Source organism: Oratosquilla oratoria, chromosome 32 (genome assembly GCF_046742065.1).
Source record: "Oratosquilla oratoria isolate Oo_2021 chromosome 32, ASM4674206v1, whole genome shotgun sequence".
Classification (NCBI taxonomy): domain Eukaryota; kingdom Metazoa; phylum Arthropoda; class Malacostraca; order Stomatopoda; family Squillidae; genus Oratosquilla; species Oratosquilla oratoria.
In genome coordinates, this window is record NC_134808.1 from 5,330,446 (window position 1) to 5,354,264 (window position 23,819).

The window sequence follows — 23,819 nt, forward strand, 5'->3', positions numbered from 1 at the left end:
CCACCTTACACTCCTGAACATGACTCAAAACTGTTCTACATGCAATCACAAATTCAGACCTACTAGAATCCATTCTAAGATGGTGACACTGTCATTCTGCTCTTCTATGCTGCCTGCAGTGAGAGGCTATGGTTTGACTGTACCAAGGAGACCTGCCTTGACAAGAATCTGCTTTGTTATCAATGAGAAGTGTTGCTCCTCTACTGCTTTGAGAGATCTATTATAATGCATGGTTGGACCTTCAGCTGAAGGATCCAGAATATTGGTCACATTCAAGCATTATTCTATTTCACTTGAGATGTTATCTTAGTCAACATTTCTGTAATTACAAAAAATAATGGATTTCTTAACTGCTTTTGATCTTACCATCCTCAAGGCAAATGTAACCAAGGAATGATCAGACATACAGCTATCAATAGACAATCTCCACATCAACCACACAATCCACTCCAACTGGTAATAAAACTAAATCTAGTGTATGGCTCAACATGTGCGTAGGGTAGGATACATAATTGTGGAAATTGTTAAGATCCAGTAATTCAGAAGAATATGGTTTGGATAATGGGTCATCCACTCAATAATTAAAATCTCCACAGATAACAATTTTGCCACCAACATCCAGCAGGGTATCTAAAAAGGAACTAAATTCCTCTAAAAAAGTCCTGTCGGTCCCTGGATGACCAGGATGGTAAACAACAATCAAATGTACTGTCTCACTGTGGGATGTAAATTTTGCTTTCATAATCTCGCAAGCAGTAAATTGCAGGGCCATCTCTTCCTGTCTCATAGTGAGAGCAGTAGAGTGAATAATAGCTACACCAACCCCAGCTCTTGTGAGTCTTGGAACATGGAAAACTGAATAGGATCCCTGGAGGGCAGCCTGCATAACCCCAAGATCAGTTGAAAGCAACCAGGTCTCTTGATTGACGAGTTAAACACCACTTTCAAGAAAACCAGGTCTCTGTTAAACATAGTATATCAAGATCAAATTCATCAAGAGTTTCAACAACATATGTAACTTTGTTATGTACAATAGAGCAACTTTCAAATAGTTTGCTAAGACTGACATATTTTCTGAACAAGCAAAGTTTGTATTTTCTATTATTTTCCTTTGATGAGAAATCATCACAGGACAAGAGAAGCTGATAGCAAAGTGACCTATGGATGATGTTCAATTCTCCAGGCAAAAACAAATTGCACACTGACGGGAGCTTTTCTTTGAATCATGATCTCCAGCATGGAAAGCAGACTTGTCTGCCATCTTTCTTAGGACAATCTGTTGATTTATGTTCGAAACCTTGACAATACCACATTTTGTAACCCAGAAGCGACCGTAGGCTTTGCATTGGTTAAGACACACATAGATATAGCATTCATTCTTAACAATTTCAGATCTTATTTCATGGGCCATCTTTAGGACAGCAGTTTTACTACTATCCCTTGACCTAGCACAGATGAGGGAGAGGGCATAATCATTATTGACCAGCTGCTAAATGTTAGGATTTTTTTTCTTAGAATGCTTGGTATAATATCATCTGGGATAGAGGAACTTATGTCAGGGACAGTCATTTTTGGAAGCATCTTTTTTTGTTCTGTTACTAGCAATTTTCAGATTTGTCCACCTGTCTACAGTTCTCTTGAACACTAATTTTCTGAATTAATGTCCTGTTGGCAATTATCTCCAGATCCTATTCTCTTAGTGTTAATGGACTATATAGTGGTGACCAGGAGTATGGTAGGAAGAGTTAAGGATGTACATGTTCTAAGGGGAGAGAGTGGGGAAATATCAGATAATTTTCTGGTGGAAGGTAAATTGAGAGTGGAGAATAGGTGGAGAAAGAGGAAAAGGTCAGATGGTTGGGAGGTACTTAGAGTGAACTGCTTAAATGAGAAAGAAAAGGAGAATGAGTATAAGAAGAAGCTGAAAGAGAAGTGGGAGGTAGTGAAGGATAGAGTAGAACTAGGAGTGGAGGGGGAATGGGGATGGTTCAAGGAGGGAGTCATAAGGTGTGCATGGATGGTGTGTGGTACAAGGAGGGCAGGAGGAAATAGAAGGAAGGGTAGTGAGTGGTGGGATGAGGAAGCAAAGAAGGGCGTAGAAGAGAAGAAGCAGGCTTTCATAGTTTGGCTACAGATTAGGATGAGGGAATTGTATAAGAGGTACAAAGTAAAGAGAAGGGAAGTTAAGGGACTGTAGGGCGCGAAAACACGAAAAATTCTGGAAAATCAACGAATTTTAGGTAAACATTTCAAAAGATTCTCTATGATGGTGGTAACACTTTAGCCAAATATTACAGCTCAATTCCGTTTCTTTTCTTATATATAAAATAAAATAGATAAATTTTTGGCAACCTCTGGCAACCCCATTGCATGAAAAAACATTCTGTATATTGAAATAAAGTCAAAATTTTGATACCCAGTTCTGTTTTGTTTACTATAATTAATATATATGGAGATATCTGGCAACTTGCCCAACACTAATCGTCAATCACCACAAGGATCTCAGTATCTCTTCAAAGCTAAAGGAGAAAGGATGTCGCCCTGTCGCGTATCTGTTAGCCTACCAGTCATGCATGCGATCGTATTATCTTTTATTCTACCAACAGGTATTCAAAAGATTCTCTATGATGGCTGTAACACTTCGACCAAATATTACAGCTCAATTCCGTTTCTGTTCTTATATATAAAATGAAATAGATAAATTATTGGCGACATCTGGCAACCCCATTGCATGAAAAAACATTCTGTATATTGAAATTAAGTCAAATTTTCGATAGCCAGTTCAGTTTTGTTTAAAGTTTTAAACGGAAACGTAAAAAAATAGACAATGTCACGAGTGAGTACGCGGCCGGAGGATTTTAAATGCCGGTGCGCTCCTTTAAACTTTAAATGCCTCTCCTGAAAAGTTTATGTTTTTTATATTTAAATAGCCATATCTCTGTTTCTTTTTGTCCGATTTCATTCATTCTTTCGAATTTGTAAAGAGAAAGAGTAATTCTTTAATTTGATCAGGAAAAAACAAAGGAAACTGTAACTTAATTTTTTTGTTTAATTTATCATAGCAGATTTTCACTGAAGTTTCTACTATTCAAAATAAAAAAATCATAAAAAAGAATAAAAGAGAGTAGGAAAAAATCTAACTCAATGAAGTTGTTTCCAAGACTCTAATCTTTCATTTCCTACATAGTAGGCTGATTACCTATGCCTGTGGATACTTCAATGATTACAGATACTATCATAAAAAAAAAAAGAAAAAAATTAACTACACGTAATATATACATGTTACTAAAACAATTTAGTATGCAATAATACTCTTTCCGATAGAGTAAGTATACATAAGTTCACCAAAGAAATTGAACAACTTTTATGACACGTTCACCTATAAGCACTTCCCACAGTCCCTTAAGCATACGATAAAGGAAGCAAAGAGGAGAGATGTGAAATGGGATAAGAGTAAAACAGAAAATTTTGAAATTAATAAAAAGATGTTTTAGAAAGAAATTAAAAGAGGAAGAGGAGGCAAATCAAGTGGAGAAGAAAAGGTAAAAGGTACAGATGGAGTAAGGAAAATGGAAGAAAAGGCAAAGAGAGGAAGGTGGGCAGAGTATTTTAGGGAGTTGCTAAATGTGAAGGAGGATAGGGAGGGAAAGGTAGTTGTAGTGGGAAGCGCTAAGAAAATGAGAGTGATGAGTGAGGAATATGGAGGAGAAATAGGGAAGGATGAAGTGAAAGCAGCTGTTAAGATGATCAGAGCAGGTAAGGCACCTGAATAGGAGGAAAGCTATTAAGAGTAGTTAAGAGTTTTTACGAGAGTAGTAGAGCTTGTGTTAGGATTAGAAATGGAGAGTGAAAGGTTTGAGGTAAAGGTGGGACTTCGTCAGGGATGTGTTATGTCAGCCTGGCTGTTCAATCTATACATGGATGGGGTGGTGCAAGAGGCGAATGCAAGGGTAGTGGGTAGGGGATTGGAGATAGTTAAAGAAAATGGAGAAAAGTGGGAAATAAGCCAGTTGTTGTTTGTTGAAGACACTGCGTTTGTGGCAGGATCAGAGGAGGGATTGAGGAAGTTAGTGACACAGTTTGAGAAGGTGTGTGAAAGAAGGAAGCTGAAGATAAATGTGGGCAAAAGTAAGGTGATGAGATGTACAAGGGGAGAGAGTGACAGCAGGCTGGAAGTGAGCATTACAGGAGAGAGACTGGAGGAGGTGAATAGTTTTAGCTACTTGGGTGCGAATGTGGTAGGAAAGGGAGGAGTGGGGGTGGAGGTAGAATGTAGATTGAGAGAAGCGAGGAAATGCCTTGGTGGATTAAAAAGTGTAATGAGAAATAGATATCTGGGAATGGATACTAAGAGGAGGTTATATGAAGGAGTGATTGTGCCAACAGCACTGTACGGGGCAGAAACATGAAACATAAGAGAGGAAGAGAAAAGGAGTTTGAACGTGTTTGAGATGAAATGATAGGTGTTACTAGGCTAGGTAGAGTGAAAAATGAGGAGGCGAGGAGGAGAACAGGGGTGGAAAGGGAATTGGGAGATAGGGTTGATGAAAGAGTATCAGGATGGTTTGGACACATGGAAAGAATGAGTGAAAAAAGATTAGTAAAAGAGGTGTGGAAGGCAGAGGTGGAAGAAGTGAATACGAGGGCACGTCCTAGGGTGAGATGGAGGGATGGGGTAAAAGGGGCATTACAAAGGAGAGGAATGTCTGTTGAGGAAGGATGGGAGAGGACAGAAGATAGGGGTGAATAAAGAAGGGTTATGTATGGATGATGCTGTGATGCATGATGGGGAGTGGGTGGGGGATGGGGGGTGAGGAAGTATGAGAAATAATTTGATGCAGCCCAATGGGATGTCTCCCCATCTTCTCCTTTTCTGCATGAGGGGATGGAGAGGGGGGGGGGGTGTTGGTCGCCAATTTAATGGAGCAGCCTTGCTGTGAATGTGCTGTGTCTTGCGACACTACTTCTGACCCAGGGCAGTGTACAGGATGCAGGGATGACCCCTCATCCAGGAGGTGCCAAGATGAGAGGCAGGGAGGAGGTGGAGGGGAGTGGAATATGTAGGGGATGGAATGGGTGGAAGTGGTTTCTATTCCTTTTTCTTTTTGGCTACCCCCCCCCCCCCCGTGTAAGGGGGAAAAAAGCCTTTGGTATATGTATTATTTATTCTTCTTCCAGTTTAAAAATATGATAGTTAACACAATAATGCACAGACCCAGTACTAAAAATAATAGAATTAAATTAGAAAGAATACAGAGCAACAACAAAGTCGGCACCAACTCTCTCTAAATTGACATACGAACAAAGACTGTCCAAAATGGAACTACCAACCCTGGAATAAAGAAGAGAAAGGGGAGATCTACTGATCATTTACCGAATTATGAAAGGGATAGAAGTCGTAGACAGAGATGATTTATTAAAGTGGGATAAGAAAAAAAACAAGAGGACATGAAAAGAAACTCAAAAAGTATAGTTATATAAGATATCTGAAAAAGAATAATTTCCCACACAGAGTGGTGGATATTTGGAACAAACTGGATGAGGCAACGGTGTGTGCAAAAACTATACAAGAATCTAAGAACAAACTGTATAATACAAGGTAAAATACTGAAAACTGTGGAAATGGGGCAGAAAATGGAAGAAAACCGTCAGACAGATGGTTTGGACATATGGAAAGAATGAATGAGGAAAGATTGGCAAGGAGTGTGGAAGGCAGAGGTAAAGTGAATGACCTTGAAAGAAAGATCAAGAAAGAGATTGAAAGATGGGTGAAGGGGAGTTTGGTTGCACATAGAGCTTGTTGAGCAATCAATCAAGCCATTGCCCTAGTTCTTCTTTGCATGACACCTGTGACCCCCAGGAAACTAGCTATGGCCACTCAGTAAACAATTCACTCAGTGAAGAGATGGTGTTGCTGTCTTGAGAGCACATGTTGGACAGTAGTACAAGGTGTATTCTGCCCTTGTGGGGTTTGATTCCACAAGTTTTATGCAGTCAATATTCTAGTGATTTTAGTGACACACCTATGGACCAGTCATGTAGCATTATCTTTATGGATCCCATTGACAGATTCACAAAATCACACCACATACCTAACCTTACGAGATGTGGGCCATAAGGGACCAGTACCTAGTCTTCAGATTAGGCTCAGAAATTTACTAAATTCTTACTCCCTACCAAATGGTTTACTTTAATTTCTATTCTCCCTACCATTTTATCTAACCCCCTTATCTTATTTTATTATTTTCTGCCCCCTCTCCTCCACATATGGTGGTTAGTATTTTAGTGTATCCTACTCCTACCCTGGGACATAGAAACCAATCCAAGCCCATACACTTGTCCTATATACACAAAAGCTATAAATTTTTCATATCACACCCATCAAGTGAAACATGTGCTACACATAGGCCTCACATACACCACACCCAACACAAACCAGTACACAAAAAACTGGACCTGCAGACACCACACATCACAAAAATGGCACCCACACTGTCAAATCTGACATATGAACAAAGATTGGAGAAATTACAGTTGTCAACATTAGAACAGAGAAGGGAAAGAGGCTACTTATTGACCATTTTCAGAATTATGAAAGGGATGGAAGTTCTCTATAGAGATGACTTATTAAAGTGGAACAGAAGAGAAACAAGAGGACATGAAAAGAAACTAAAGAAACACAGTTACAGAAGAGACCTAAAAGAAAGCTTCCCACATAGAGTGATCAATGTCTGGAACAAACTGAACAGAGAAACAGTGAATGCCAGAACTATATACGATTTTAAGAACAAACTGGATGTGGAGAAATACGAAAATGGGTCACTATGAGCATAGCTCTCGTCCCGTAAAATACAACTAGGTAAATACATACATCTAAAAACATACCCATATTAAAAACCCTAACATTGTTTCAATCCCTACACAAACACAGCATACACATAACACTAATACTTTTAACATCACAATACACACTACCCACATTCACAAATTATACAACAGGAAAATGATAATGTACATGACCATACTAAGACCAATTTCATTATAAGAGTCAGAGACTTGGACTATGACAAGGAAGATGGAGTTGAAGATTGGAGCTGCAGAAATGAGGGTATTGAGAATAATTATGGGGATCACCAGAAGAGACAGGATTAAAAACGAGAAAATATGGAAACACCTAAAAGTTAAGCCAATTGTTGGAATCACAGAAAGAAACATCTTTAGATGGTTTGGTCACATGAAGAGAATGGAGGAAAGTAGATATCCAAGGAAGTATTTGGAATGGCAGCCTAGAGGAAGAAGGCCAGTTGGAAGACCCAGGAAAATGTTGGACTGTGTGAAAAAGAACTTGGAAGGAAGAAATTTAATGTTGGAAGAACTAAATGAACAAGAAATTTATGAGGATCGAGATGAGTGGAGGCTTCTGATGACAAGGTTGATGACTGACAGTTGAAATCAACTACCTGGCATCTGGTGAGAAAGTGGGTGTGAGAAAGGAAGACAACACTCAAAAGGTGGACAATTAACACTCATACACAACAGTATACCCTTCTTAAACATTATAATACAATGAATAAACACTGACAGACTTCACAAATGAAATAATCATAATACAAACACTGATGAAGAAAACCTACATCACACACATACCATCCACCACATCAGCCCCAGAGGGCTCCTTCAACTCCAATCTCTCAACTCTAACCACATACTGGCATGTAACACATTCAACCACATAGCATACATGTACTCACCAACACTGTAAACTACAGCTATTTATACAACACTATACACAACATCTGGAAACTCAATCCTTCTTTGCACCCCATCCAAAGTCACAGAATGACTCATACTACAATTCATCACACCATATACCCCCTTGCTGAATCACAACATGGTGTTAAGTCACTACCCTCCACAAACACTCCTCTGACAAACCTCACACAAAGATTTTGATGGCATCAGTTCAGATAAGCCCCCACATAGAACACTTCTCATAACACTAGACATTATTATACCAAAAAATAGTTGGCCAATTATTTAGCAGGTAGAAATGCCTAGGTGTCATACAATGATCAATCATTGCACATGAGAAATTTTAAGAACAGAGTACCACAGGGCTCAGTTTTATCCCCCACACCTTAATCTATACATGCATGATATACCCACACCCAACATTTCAGAAACACAAATCTCTTATGCAGATGACATAACAATTGCATGCACACACCATAACAGACTAAGCTGCTGAAATATTACAACCATACCTCAAAACACTCAATACCATGTTCCCTACAAATTCAAAATAGCCCCAACCAAATCTACAGCCACATTTCTCACCAAATGAACAGAACACACATACCATGCCTCTATATCAACAATACTCTCATACAACACACACACCCAAGATTCTTGATGTAACATATAATACAACCATGTTATTCATTCAAACAATACATCACAAACATAAAGACTAAATGCAAACCTAGACTTAATACTTTTAAATCAATTGCAGGAGCAACATTTGGACAAAAAGAAATTAATACTACAGTAAACAAACAATGCATACACTCAGTGATTAATTATGTGAGCCCCACATGGGCCCCTGATCTTACTAAGACAAACCACTAGACCCTTCAGACTATACAAAACAAAGCCCTAAAAACACTTACAGGCCACACGAGTACAACACCTACAGACCATTTACACCATGAAACAAGTCCTAAAAGTTAAGGATCACCTTGACAAGAGAGGCACACAAACACCTGCCACAGCTTCCACAAACACAACACACCACATTATATAGCATAACACCCACACATGCCAAGAAACATCATAACACTCAAATACCTATATCACAGACAAATACTATCTTCTCTTCCTCCACAACCACCAGACACATACCCAAACTCATCATTCACCGCTCCATCAATAAACCGAGACAATAGATTGCTACATGCCAGACCCCCTGATATCCATCCTTCTGAATACTCTCCCCCCAAAAAGGACAGAGTCCACCTGGCTACATTACAATGCAGCAACCATCCAACCCTTCTAAGCTACTAAAAGATGGATGACAGTATTGCAGACAACTGCCCAAGATGCAACACTTTGCCCCAACACTATACAACACATTATGGAAGACTGCAATGTACACAATCACGCACTCTAACATCATAAAATACACTATAAAGGTCTGGGAGGAGCTTTCCTACCTGAACCCAAAGGTTTGGGTCTTTTAATGTGCATGGATGTACAGATGAGGTTAAAAAGGAAGAGATAGGCAACATGTTTGTGAGGAGAAACATGGATGTGTTGGCATTGAGTGAAAGTTGAAAGGAAGGGGAGAGTGAATTTGGGAGTGTAGCTGGGAGGGTCTCAGGAGTGAAGAGAGGGCAAGGGTGAGAAGGGGTGGACTATACTAGTGAAGAGGTAGGTAAACATGTGGTGGAGTGGAAGGTTTCTTCAAGGTTAATGTCGATGAAGGTGAAACTGGGAAGGGAGATGTTTACCTTGTATTATATGAGAAGGGAGCTATGCTTGTTGTGGCCCATCTTTGTATCTTTCAGCATCAAGTTTGTTCTTAAATTCTTGTATAGTATTTGCACACACTGTTGTCTCATCCAATTTGTTCCAGATATCCACCACTCTGTGTGGGAAGCTATTCTTTTTTTTTCAGATCTCTTCTATAACTATTTTCTTTTCGAGTTTCTTTTCATGTCCTCTTGTTTTTCTCTTATCCCACTTTAATAAATCATCTCTGTCTAGGACTTCCATCCCTTTCATAATTCTGTAAATGATCAGTAGATCTCCTCTTTCTCTTCTTTACTCCAGGGTTGATAGTTCCAATTTGGACATTCTTTGTCCGTATGTCAATTTTGAAAGTGTTGGTGCCATCTTTGTCATTTCTCTTTGTATTCTAATTTCTTTATATAATTTTTGTACTGGGTGTCCATAGTGTCGCAGCATACTCCAATCTTGGTCTTACCAGTGTAACTAATATTTTCTTTACCATTTCCTCATCCAAGTAATCAAAGGCCACCCTCATTGATCTCAGTAAATTGAAGGATTCTCCAACTATTTTGTTGATATGCTTGTCTGGTGACATGTCTTTGCTGATAGGTCCCTTTCCAAGCTAACTTTTTTAACTTCCTTTGTACCAATTATATATTGCCCTGATATTCTATTTTTACTTTTTCCAAATTCCATTATACTATATTTCTTGATGTTGAAGTTCACTTTCCACCTTGGACTCCATTCCCAAACTTTATCCAGGTCTTTCTATAGTGATTCAGTCTTTTTCTGTACTTACTTTCTTTAGTAGCTTTGCATCATCTGCAAAAAAGTTCATATAAGATTCTACACATTCATCCATGTCATTTATATATGTGGCAAACATTATTGGAGCCAATACAGAACCTTGTGGGACTCCACTTATCATTTCCTCCCAAGTCAAGTATTTGCCTTTAAGTACTACCCTCATTTTTCTCCCAGTCAAGAAATCTTCCATCTATTTCAATAACTTTCCTTGAATACCACCTATCAATTCAATTTTTCTTAATAGCTTTTTTAGTGGTACTTTATCAAATGCTTTTTGTAGATCTAGGAAAGCACAATCTGCCCATCCATCCCTTTCTTGCATTATTTCTATTAGTCTCAAGTAGAAGACTAATGGAAATCAAGTTAGTGGCACATGATCTGTCTAAATCCAAATTGTGTTGGATTCAGTATTATTTTCTTCCAGATCCATCTACTTTTGATAACTTTTTCACATATTTTTGCTATTGTATTTGTAAGGACTGGTCTATAGTTGGATTTTCCTTTCCCCCGCCTTCATATATTGGTACAATATTTGCATTTTTCCAATCCTGTGGTACCTTTCCTTTTTTGTGTAATAAATTACCTTATATGTTTTGTCCGTTAGTTCATCTATGCATTCTTTTCATATCCAATTTGCAATTCCATTCAGACTGTGTGATTTTCTGACATCAAGGTTTTTTATTTGGTCTATAATTTCCTTCTGTGTCACAGTTATTTCTTTCATTGGGGGGGACCTTTCTGTCCTTCCTCCCAATTTTGTGTACTTTCAATTGACAAAGTTAAACCAAGGGCATGGGTCATTAAGTTCCACTCTACAAGTCCTCTGTGAAGGGCACTGTCCTAGACTTCCAATAGGGGGAGTTTGTGACATTAAACCGTATCATCAATTGTGAACACATATTTAAAAGGTTTGTTCATAATTTCAGCCATTTCTACATCTTCTATATATTCATTATTCCCTTGGTGGTTTTACTATTTCTTGTTTGTCTTTTAGTTAACCATTCACATACCTGTAAAATAGTTTAGGTTAGTCCTTGCATTTTTTTTTATTGTCTTTTTCATATTTTCTCTTTTCTTCCCTGCATATTTTTACATATTCCCCATTTCTTAGTTTGATATTTGCCACTTACTTTTTTCTTTTATCTTTTCCAAGCTTTGTCTCTTTTATCTTTAGCCTCATTACATTTTCTGTTGTACCAGCACTTAATGTAAACTCTTTGTTTCTGCTTTGGTACATATTTATTTATTCCCTCATTATAAATTTCTTTTCATATGTTCCATTTCTCTTCCATCTTTGTTTCTTCATTTAAGAAGTTTCCCAATTTGCATTTTGAAAGAATTGTCCTAGTTTCTCAAAATAAATTTTGTTGTACATTAGTCTTCCTTTCCTATGTTTCTCATTTCTTCTCAAATCAATTTGTTCTTTCAGTTTAAACTATTTGTATGTGGTCACTCTTCCCAACTGGTGTTTTGTATTCCATTTTATCCACAATTTCAGGCTCTGACAAATATCAAATCTGGTCTCGGAAGGTTCCTCATTGTTTCTATATCTGGTATTTTCCTTTACACATTGAGTCACTGTGTATTCAATGGTCATATCCAATAGTATGTTTCTTCCCAACACATTTCTTTTGAGATAAAGTCACCCATAATTACTATGTTTCCTCCTCCTGTCAGTAAATCAGTTAGTGCATTCTTTGTGTCTTCCAACATTTTGGAATGATTGCTCTCTGTACAAGACTTTCTGGGGGTACATATATTACTACAAATTTTCTACTTTACATGTCACTGTTTTTTTTACTTTTATCATAATCAATTCCACAATATTTTTTCAGTTATCTTTATCACATTTAAGCCTTAGTCAAAAACATGACTCCACCCTGTTTCTCCTTTCTATTTTTCATCCAATGGTTGTATAGACCTTGTCCCACAGTGTTTGGTGGTAGTGGACTTTTTAATTTTGTCTCTACAATTCCCATTATGTCTAGTTTCTCTCCTGCCAGATAGTCGTTTATTTTGTTTAGTCCTGAAATCATGCTGCCTATGTTGGTATATGTTATTTTTAATTTTTTCTTCCCCTTTTTTATTAAATTTCCTTTTTTTATAAACCATTTTCTCAGCATCAGGTCTAGGACTCTCTCTCAAAAAAATCCAGTCCAGTCTCCATTCTTCTTTCTCTCTTTTTTTTTTTTTTTGCTTCACTTCTGTCTTTCTTCTCTCTTTTCCCCATTACTCATTTCTTTTTTTATCCATACACTTTTGTAATTTTCACTATTTGCCAGCTTTGCTATTTTTGTTAATATTTCTATCATTTGAGACCTTAGTTTGATTTTTAGTGGCCTATATTGTTTTTCTTTAGAGTACTGTCCCATCCTATGTACCTCTTCAATCTCTTTGTCCATTTCCTGTTCCTCTAGTATCTCTTTCAGAATTGCTTTTGCAAATTCTTTCTCATCTTTTTCTCTTTGATATCTATGTACATTGTTTTTCTTTAATGCCATAGGCTACATTTTTTTATCCACTGTTACACTGATCAATTTTCTTTTTTCTTAATTACTTTACCATTTCTGTTATTTTCTTCCATTTGTTGCTATACTATTTCCTTAAAAGTTATCTTTTGATTTCCTTGTTCCACTTTCCATTGATTTTTTTTATTTCTTTGAGATCAATCTCCTTAATTGTTCCTCTGACTTTCTTGGTCATCGCTTGTATTTGTTCTTTCACTTACTTTTTAAAGCCTTTTTTTGTTTTGTTTTGTTTTTATCTTCACTTTCCATTCTTTTGTTCTCACTCCTGACCATGTTTAATTCCTTCTTTAGATCATTAAGCCCCATCATTAGCTCTTTTAAGTTGAACTATTTCTCTGTACAATGCCCTGTATTCAATTTTCAGATCCATTAGTTCCTCTGTCAAATCAGCAATATCCCAATTTCTTAGGACATTTTTATACCTAGGTTCTCTATCCAATTCCAAACCTCTACCTAATATTCAACCATCTTTTACAAGCCCTGAAAATGCATAATTATCCAACCATTGAGTACCTTTTGGGGTTTCATTCATACAAAATCTTTTTGGTATTACCCCCAGTGGAGATTCCACTCTGCTTATGTCCAAACATCTCTTTGTAGGTTCACTTTTCTTCTTTCACCTTTAAAACCCTCCACATTTTTATACCTAGGTTCTCTATCCAATTCCAAACCTCTACCTAATATTCCACCTTCGTTTACAAACCCTGAAAATGCATAATTATCCAACCTTTGATTAGCTTTTGGGGTTTCATTCATGCAAGATATTTTTGGTATTAACCCCAGTGGAGATTCCACTCTACTTACGTCTAAACATCTTTGTTGGTTCACTTTTCTTCTTTCACCTTTAAAACCCTCCACTTCATGTATCTAACACTAATACTTTAACAATTTTATCATTTTGGTCAATTGGTATACACAACTCCCTTCCTGTTCATATGTGCATATGGGCTTGGTGGTGAGAAGAGTGTAGAGGAAAGGGAGGCTTTTTGGATGGATGGATTTAAATGAGTGTATAGAAAGTTTAGGGAGAAATGTCAATGTAGTGGTACTGGGAGACTATGCCAGGGTAGAAAATGAATCAATAGATGGAATGGTTGGGAAGTGTGGAGTTCCAGGAAAAAATCGTAGCAGAGAGATGTTGGTGATGTGTCTAAAGAGCTAATGATAGCAAATACTGTGTTGAGGATGAAAGTCAAGCAAGTACACATGGGAGAGGGTGGTGGATGGGTGGTAGATAGATAATTGATGGACTATATAGTGGTAACCAGGAGTATAGTACATACATACATATACCAAAGGCTCTTTCACCCTTACATGGGAGGTAGCAAAAGAAAGAAAAATGGCATAAAAACCACTCCCACCCATTCCATCCCCAACATACTCCACTCCCCTCCACCCCATTCCCTCCTTACATGGGGGATAGCCAAAAAGAAAGGCATAGAAACCACTCCCACCCATTCCATCCCCTACATATTCCACTCCCCTCCACCCTCCTCCCTCCCTCTCATCTTGGCACCTCCTGGATGAGGGGTCATCCCTGCATCCTGTACACTGCCCTGGATCAGAAGTAGTGTCGCAAGACACAGCACATTCACAGCAAGGCTGCTCCATTAATTTGGCGATGCCCCCCTCTCCATCCCCTCATGCAGAAAAGGAGAAGACAGGGAGAAATCCCTTTGGGCTGCGTCAAATTATTTCTCATACATACTTCCTCACCCCCCATCCACCACCCACTCCCCCTCATGCATCACAGCATCATCCATACACAACCTTTCTCCATGTTCTAAGGGGAGAGAGTGGGGGAATATAAGATAATTTTTTAGAAGGTAATCTGATAGTGAAGGATAGATGGAGAAAGAGGAAAAGGACAGAAGGTGGGCAAGTGCTTAAAGTAAACTGCTTCAATGAGAAAGAAAAGGAATACAAGAAGCTGATAGAGGAGTGGGAAGGAGTGAAGGATAGATTAGCAATAGGGTGGAGGAGGAATGGGGATGGTTCAAGGAGTCACGAGGTGTGCAAAGATGGTGTGTGTAACAAGGAGGACAGGAAATAGAAGGGTAGTGAGTGGTGGATGAGGGAGCAAAGGAGGTTGTAGAAGAGAAGAAGCAAGGATTCAGATTGGTTACAAAATAGGATGAATTATATGAGAGTTGCAAAGAAATGAGACATATAAGATAAAAGAAGCAAAGAGGAGAGCAGATGTGAAATGGGATAAGAGTATGACAGAACATTTTGAAAGTGATAAAAAGATGTTTTAAAAAGAAATTAAGAGAGGAAAAAAGAAGTGAATGAAGTAGAGAAGAAAAGGTAAAAGGCGTAGATGAAGAGATTGTAATGGAAGAAACAGCAGTAAGAGGAAGATGAGCAGAGTATTTTAGGGAGTTACTAAATGTGAAGGAGGATAGGGAGGGAAAGGTAGTTGCAGTGGGAAGCACTAAGAAAATGATATTGATGAGTGAGGAAAATGGGGAAGAAATAAGGAATGATAAGGTGAAGGCAGTTGTTAAGATGAGAGCAGGTAAGGCATCTAGGTTGGATGGGTGTTATGCAGAATGTCTAAAAAAGGGAGTTACAGTGATGGTGGATTGGCTGGTGAGGTTGTTTAAGAGAGGGTAGAGTGCCAGAAGACTGGAGGAGTGCCTGTATAGTTCCACTTTACAAGGGAAAGGGGGACAAGTGTGAGTGTAGTAGTTTCAGAGGGATCAGTTTATTGAGTGTAGTTGGGATGGGTTATGGGAGGGTTTTGATTGAGAGTATTAGGAGAGGCACAAAGGGAGTAATTGGTGAGGAAGAGTGTGGGCTCAGGACATGTAGGGGTTCCGTGGATCATATTTTTGTGGTAAGATAGATATGCGAGAAAGTTTTAGAAAAATGTAAGGATGTTTTTTTAGGCCTTTCTGGATTTGGAAAAGGTTTATGACAAGGTATACAGGAAGGCACTATGGGAGGTATTGCAGATATATGGGATATGAGGAAAGCTTTTAAGAGCAGTCAAGTTATGAGAGTAGTAGAGTTTCTGATAGAATTAGAAATGGAGATTGAGTGGTTTGAGGTAAAGGTGGGACTTTATCAGGGATGTGTTATATCGACTTAGCTGTTCAATTTATACATGGATGGGGTGTTACGAGAGGTAAATTCAAGGGTAATAGTTGGGGATTGGAGATGGTTAAAGAAAATGGAGAAAAGTAGGAGATAAGCCAGTTGTTGTTTACTGACAACACTGTGCTTGTGGTAGGATCAGAGGGGGGATTGAGGAAGTTAACGACAGTTTGGGAAGATGTGTAAAAGAAGTTGAAGATAAATAAGGGTAAAAGTAAGGTGATGAGATGTACAAGGGAAGAAAGTGGCAGCAGACTGGAAGTGAGTATTAAGGGAGAGAGACTGGAGGAAGTGGGTAATTTTATGAACTTGGGAGCAAATGTGGTGGGAAAGGGAGGAGTGGAGGTAGAATGTAAATGGAGAGAAGCAAGTAAATGCCTTGGTGGATTAAAAAGTGTAAAGAGAAATAGACATTTGGGAATGGATGCTATGAGGAGACTATATGAAGGAGTGATTGTGCTGACGGCACTGTATGGGGCAGAAACATGGAATATAAGAGAGGAAGGGTGGAGTTTGAATGTGTTTGAGATGAGGTGCCTAAGAAGTACATGGGTTACTAGGCTGGATAGAGTGAGAAATGAGGTGGAAGAGGAGAACGGGGGTGGAAAGGAAGTTGGAAGATAAGGTTGATGAAAGAGTATCAGGATGATTTGGACATATGGAAAGAATGGGTGAAGAAATATTAGTAAAAGAGGTGTGGAAGACAGAGGTGGAAGGAGTGAACTTGAGGGGGCGACCAAGGATGAGATAGATGGATGGGGTTTTTAAGGGCATTGGGAAAGAGAGGAATGTCTGTTGAGGAAGGACAGAAGATAGGAGTGAACAGAGAATGGTTGTGTATGGATGATGCTGTGATGCATGAAAGTGGGTGGGGGATGGGGGGTGAGGAAGTATGTATGAGAAATAATTTGATGCAGCCCGGAGGGATTTCTCCCCATCTTCTCTTTTTCTGCATGAGGGGATGGAGAGGGGGGATCACCAATTCAATGAAGCAGCCTTGCTGTGGATGTGCTGCATCTTGAGACACTGCTTCTGCCCCAGGGCAGTGGGGACAATGCAGGGATGATCAGTCATCCAGGTGGAACCAAGATAAAAGGGAGGGAGGCGGGTGAATGGGAGTGGAGTATGTGGGAATGGAATGGTAGGAATGGATTTTATGCCTTTGTTTTTTTGCTACCTGCCTTGTAAGGGGGGAAAAAAGCCTTGGGTATATATATGTACAAAGGATTTGTGGGGAAAACCCCACTCCAGCAGTGGCATCGCCGCCGCATTCCTCAGGGAGACAGGACTGCTCAGCCAGACAGCCTAGAGATTGACAATATATGAAAATGATGTATACACAATTCTACACAAATCATCAATCCTTCTCACCCATGTCATTACATAACACAAGCACAACCAAATGAAAAGGAAAAAGAAAAAAGAAAAAAGAAAAATGAAGAAAAAATGTATATTAATATATACAGGGTGTTCAGTATCAATTTGATAATTTTTTTATCTTCTGTCATTTCAGAACTATTTGAAGAATTTAATAGTGGTAAAGTGCAATGGATAGCTGATTTTGTGTACTATTGGTGGGTGCGAGAGCTAGAGAGCATGTATGAATGGAAAGTACTGGAATATTGGAAAGTGACCTGCATCATCATGATTTGTACGAGATTAAGAAATTTGGAAATCTTAGCTGCACCTCAGTGCTCCTTAAATATCATAAAGGCTGTGAGATGTGAGCTGGAGAATTGCAACAGATGTGAAAGCAGTGGCTAGCAGGAAGGATCATAGTAGGTATTCTGACTCAGTCCACACAATGAAATTTGTCGAGTAGCTACACAAAAAGGTGTGGCAAGATCCAGGCAAGGCAATGCAGACCTTGGTGAGAGAGACAGGTGTCAAAGTGGCGACTATGATGAAAGCACTGAACGAGGATCTTCACTACTCCTCATACAAGAGGCGCAAGGGCCAACTACTCACCACCAAGGCCCAAGAGAACTGCCTTACAAAAGCCAAGAAACTCCTGAATAAGGTCAAACACCCAGTTGAGCTGGGGATGAACTAGTTCTTCTCAGACAAGAAGAACTTCTGCCAGGACCAGTTGCACAATGCGCAGAACAGGTGGCTAGCCTACAGTCCACACAAAGTCCCACGCTTCATGGAGACCAAGTTCCCTCAAACTGTAATGGTCTTTGGGTGCGTTTCCAGCAAAGACCATGTCATGCCACCCCACATATTTGAAGAGGGACTGACTATTTCAATCTTACCTTTTAAGTTTATTCTAACAAAGGCCTTGTCCACAGCCTCTTGAAATTTGAATTTTTGAAGTTTTATTGTGTCACCTCTCATTCCTCCTCCCCCTTCTATCTTAGCATCTTGAGTTGAAGAGTCAACCTATTCCACACAACACTTCTATATCCATCTATATACCATGGGCTTTCTCCCCCTTATCAGGGAGGTACCAGAGTCAAAACTCATGTACCTACTCCCACCTATTTCACTCCCCTCCTCCACCCTTCCCTCTCTCACATCTTAGCTCTTTGTAGATGAGGATCTCCCACCCACTCTTCTAGGTCAGAAGCAATGCAGGAAGACACAGTACATCCATAGGAAGGCTGCTGTGGTTATACTGTGTCTTGCCCAGTGAAAAAATTAAGCAGCAAAAGGCACAACCCTTTTGAAGCAAAAAAAAAAAAAAGCCAAAGTAATCATTCCTGTTTACTATTTTCACCCTCAATTCCATGTACATTTCATTTCTCAACAGGCACTTTCAAATCCCATCCATTTTTTCCTTGAACATCCTACACATCTACTTACACATGTATACATACTGGTACACATACAATCGTACATTAAATTTCAAAGTAGTGAATTAATATTTACTGGCACAAAGCAAATAAGCAAAACTTAGTTTTAACTGTTTGCCATAAGCCATAACAGTTGGATAAAGTCAAATGCATGACATGCAAGAACCTGAGCATTCCAGGTGTTTATTTTGTGGCCAATCACTAGCTTGGTGTATTCATGCATGATGATTGGGCAAACTGAATGATTTACTAGCAAAACTTTCAAAGATTGGAGACAATGAAAGGTTTCAGAGTTTCCTGAAAACCTTTTTCAATTGTAGTCAAAGGTCTTCATAAATTTGGTCAATACAGGGTGAAATTTCAGGTAAATAAAAAATAATAAAGTAGCTAAAAAAAAAAAAAAAAGGCAATCTAAATGTATCAAGCTGTACATTTGCTTTACGAGATTAGAATAATCTTAGCCATAGAATTGCAATAAAATCAACTGAAAAAATATGCACTGTACATAATTATGCAACATATCATGAACCTAAAGATGAAATAGAAACAAACGTATATAAACAAAGTCATTCTTTTATGTGCAGATAAGCATTATTTAAAACTAGCTATTTTCTCCTTCATATATATATACCAACATCTTTTTCTCCCTAAAAAGGAAGGTAGCCAAAAAACAAAGGCATAAAATCCACTCATACCCATTCCATCCCTCTTATCTTGGCTCCTGGATGATGGGTCATCCCTGCATCTCATCCATGCCCTGGGTCAGAAGCAATGCAGCAAGACACAGCACATCCACACCAAGGCTGCTTCATTTAATCAGCGACCCCCCCATCTCCATCCCCTCATGCAGAAAAAGAGAAGACGGGGAGAAATTCCTTCGGGCGGCATTCACAGATACTCCCTCACCCCCACATCCCCCATCCACTCCCTTCCATGCATCAAAGCATTATCCATACACAACCATTCTCCATTCACCCCTATCTTCTGTCTTCTCCCTTCCTTCCTCAACAGACATTCCCCTCTTTCCCAATACCCCTTTTACCCCATCTATCCACCTCATTCTTGGCCGCCCCCTCATGTACACTCCTAACTCTGCCTTCCACACCACTTTTACTAATCTTTCTTCACTCATTCTTTCCATGTGTCCAAACCATCCCAATACTCTTATATCAACCCTACCTCCCAACTCCCTTTCCACCCCTGCTCTCCTCCTTAGCTCCTCATTTCTCACTCTATCCTGCCTAGTAACCCCTATCATACTTCTCAGGCATTTCATCTCAAACACATTCAAACTCCTTCTCTCTTATGTTCTATGTTTCTGCCCCATACAGTGTTGTTGGCACAATCACTCCTTCATACAATCTCTTCTTAGCATACATTCCCAAATGTCTATTTCTCAAACTTTTTAATCCCTCAAGGCATTTACTTGCTTCTCTCAATCTACATTCTACCTACACCACAATTTCTCCCTTTCCCGCCACATTTATACCCAAGTATCTAAAACTATCCACTTCCTGCAGTCTCCCTCCCTTAATACTCACTTCCAATTTACTGCCACATCATTCCTAAAAACAAAAGAAAAGGCATAAGAGGGTCTGGAAGTTTTCCAACCAGTACCCAAACCTTTGGGTCTTTTAATGTGCGTGGATGTGGTACAGATGAGAGTAAGAGGGAAGAGATTGGCAGTATGTTTGTGAGAAGAAAGATGGATGTGCTGGCTTTGAGTGAAACTAAAATGAAAGGAAAGGGCAACTGTGAGTTTGGGAGTGTAGCTGGGAGGTACTCAGGAGTGAAGAGGGGATGAGGGAGAGAAAGGGTGGCTATTCTAGTAAGTGAAGAGATAGGTAAGCGGGTAGTGGAGTGGAAGGAGGTTTCATCAAGGTTGATGTGCATGAAGGTGAAGCTGGGAAGGGAGATGTGGGTTTTTGTAAGTGTGTATGGACCTGGTAGTGAGAAGAGCGTAGAGGAAAGGGAGGCTTTTTGGGTAGATATAAATGAGTGTATAGAGGGATTAGGGAGAAATGTCAATGTAGTTGTATTGGGAGACCTTAATGCTAGGGTAGGAAATGAGCCAATAGACGGAGTGATTGGGAAGTATGGAGTTCCCGGTAAAAATCATGGTGGAGAAATGATGGAGATGTGTCTTGAAGAGAGTTGATGATAGCTAATACAGTATCTAAGAAGAAAGTCAAGCATAAGTACACATGGGAGAGAGTGGTGGATGAAAGGGTGGCAGATAGAGCATTAATGGACTATATAGTGGTGACCAGGAGTATGGTAGGATGATTAAGGATGTACATGTTCTAAGGGGAGAGAGTGGGGGAATATCGGATCATTTTCTGGTGGAAGGTAAAATGAGTGTGGAAAATAGGTGGAGAAAGAGGAAAAGGACAGAAGGTAGGGAGGTACTTAGAGTGAACTGCTTAAATGAGGAAAAAAAGGAGAGCGAGTTTAAGAAGAAACTGAAAGAGGAGTGGGAGGGAGTAAAGATAGAGTAGAACTAGGAGTGGAGGAGGAATGGGGATGGTTCAAGGAGGGAGTCATAAGGTGTACAAAGATGGTGTGTGGAACAAGGAGGGTGGGAGGAAAAAGAAGGAAGGGTGGTGAGTGGTGGCATGAGGAAGCAAAGAAATGTGTAGAAGAGAAGAAGCAGGCATTCATAGATTGGCTGCAAATTAGGACGATGGAATCGTATGAGAGGTACAAAGTAAAGAGAAAGGAAGCTAAGCATAAGATAAAGGAAGCAAAGAGGAGAGATGTGAAATGGGGTCAAAGTATGACAGAAAATTTTGAAAGCAATAAAAAGATGTTTTGGAAGGAAATAAAAAAAGAAAAAGGAGGCAAATCAAGTAGAGAGGAAAAGGTAAAAGGTGTAGATGGAGAGATGATAATGGAGGAGAAGGCAGTGAGAGGAAGGTGGGCAGAGTATTTTAGGGAGTTGCTAAATGTGAAGGAGGATAGGGAGGGAAAGGTAGTTGCAGTGGGAAGCGCTAAGAAAATGAGAGTGATGAGTGAGAAAAATGGAGGAGAAATAGGGAAGGATGAAGTGAAAGCAGCCGTTAAGATGATGAGAGCAGGTAAGGCATCTGGTCTGGATGGATGCCATGCAGAATGTCTGAAGAAAGGAGGTACAGTGATGGTGGACTGGCTGGTGAGGTTGTTTAATGTTTGTTTGAGAGAGGGTAGAGTGCCGGAGGACTGGAGGAGTGCCTGTATAGTTCCACTTTACAAGGGAAAAGGGGACAAGTGTGAGTGTAGTAGTTTCACAGGGATCAGCTTGTTGAGTGTAGTTGGGAAGGCATATGGGAGGGTCTTGATTGAGAGGATTAGGAGAGGAACAGAGGGAGTAATTGGTGAGGAACAGTGCGGGTTTAGGACAGGTAGGGGTTGTGAAAATCAGATTTTTGTGGTAAGACAGATATGTGAGAAAGCTATAGGAAAAGGTAAGGATGTTTTTTTGGCTTTTATGGATCTGGAAAAGGCTTATGACAGGGTAGATAGGAAGGCACTGTGGGAGGTACTGCAGATATATGGGATAGGAGGAAAGCTGTTAAGAGCAGTCAAGAGTTTTTACGAGAGTAGTAGAGCTTGTGTTAGGATTAGAAATGGAGAGAGTGAATGGTTTGAGATAAAGGTGGGACTTCGTCAGGGATGTGTTATGTCACCCTGGCTGTTCAATCTTTACATGGATGGGGTAGTGCGAGAGGTGAATGCAAGGGTAGTGGATCAGGGGTTGGAGATGATTAAAGAAAATGGAGAAAAGTGGGAGGTGAGCCAGTTGTTGTTTGCTGACGACACTGTACTTGTAGCAGGATCAGAGGAGGGATTGAGGAAGTTGGTGACAGAGTTTGGGGTGTGAAAGAAGGAAGTTGAAGATAAAAGTGGGTAAAAGTAAGGTGATGAGATGTACAAGGGGAGAGAGTGACAGCAGGCTGGAGGTGAGCATTACGGGAGAGAGACTGGAGGAAGTGGATGGTTTTAGATATTTGGGTGCGAATGTGGCAGGAAAGGGAGGAGTGGGGGTGGAGGTAGAATGTAGATTGAGAGAAGCGAGTAAATGTCTTGGTGGATTGAAAAGTGTAACGAGAAATAGACATCTGGGAATGGATGCTAAGAGGAAGTTATATGAAGGAGTGATTGTACCAACAGCATTGTACAGGGCAGAAACATGGAACATGAGGAAGAGAGAAGGAGTTTGAATGTGTTTGAGATGAAATGTCTGATAAGTATGATAGGGGTTACTAGGCTAGATAGAGTAAGAAATGAGGAGGTGCGGAGTAGAACAGGGGTGGAAAGGGAACTGGGAGATAGGGTTGATGAAAGGGTATTAGGATGGTTTGGACACATGGAAAGAATGAGTGAAGAAAGATTAGTAAAAGAAGTATGGAAGGCAGAGGTGGAAGGAGTGAATATGAGGGGGCATCCTAGGATGAGATGGATGAATGGGGTGAAAGGGGCATTACAAAAGAGAGGAATGTCTATGGAGGAAGGACGGGAAAGGACAGAAGATAGGGGTGAATGGAGAATGGTTGTGTATAGATGATGCTATGATACATGAGGGGGGTGGGGGGTGGGGAGGTATGTGTGAGAAGAAAATTGACGCAGCCCGAAGGGATTTCTCCCCATCTTCTCCTTTTCTGCATGAGGGGACGAAGAGGGGGGTCGCTGAATTTATGAAGCGACCTTGCTGTGGATGCGCTGTGTCTTGCGACACTGCTTCTGACCCAGGGCAGTGGGTAGGATGCAGGGATGACCCGTCATCCAGGAGGTGCCAAAATAAGAGGGAGGGAGGAGGGTGGAGGGGAGTGGAATATATAGGAAATGGAATGGGTGGGAGTGGTTTCTATGCCTCTTTCTTTGTGGCTACCCCCCATGTAGAGGGAAAAAGCCTTTGGTATATGTATGTATCCTTCTCTTGTACATCTCATCATCTTTTATCCACATTTATCTTCAACTTTCTTCTTTTGTACACCTTCCCTAACTCTGTCACTAACTTCCTTAATCCCTCTGATCCTGCTACAAGCAGTGTCTTCAGTAAACCATAACTGGCTCATCTCCCATTTTACTCCATTTTCTTTAA

General features: G+C 39.8%; 1 protein-coding gene across 8 annotated transcripts in view; it reads right to left on the reverse strand.

Annotated features, from left to right (window-relative positions):
* LOC143041743 (coronin-1A-like) overlaps nucleotides 1–23,819 on the reverse strand; it is a 195,162-nt gene that overhangs the window by 45,117 nt on the left and 126,226 nt on the right. The window contains exon 13 of one of the 8 annotated variants that reach the window (XM_076213764.1): nucleotides 20,281–20,304. The exons of the other annotated variants lie outside the window; for them this stretch is intronic. Within the exon in view, the coding sequence (XP_076069879.1) occupies nucleotides 20,299–20,304 (6 nt within the window). The 3' untranslated portion in view covers nucleotides 20,281–20,298. The remainder of the gene's footprint in view (nucleotides 1–20,280; nucleotides 20,305–23,819) is intronic. 8 annotated transcript variants of the gene reach the window in all.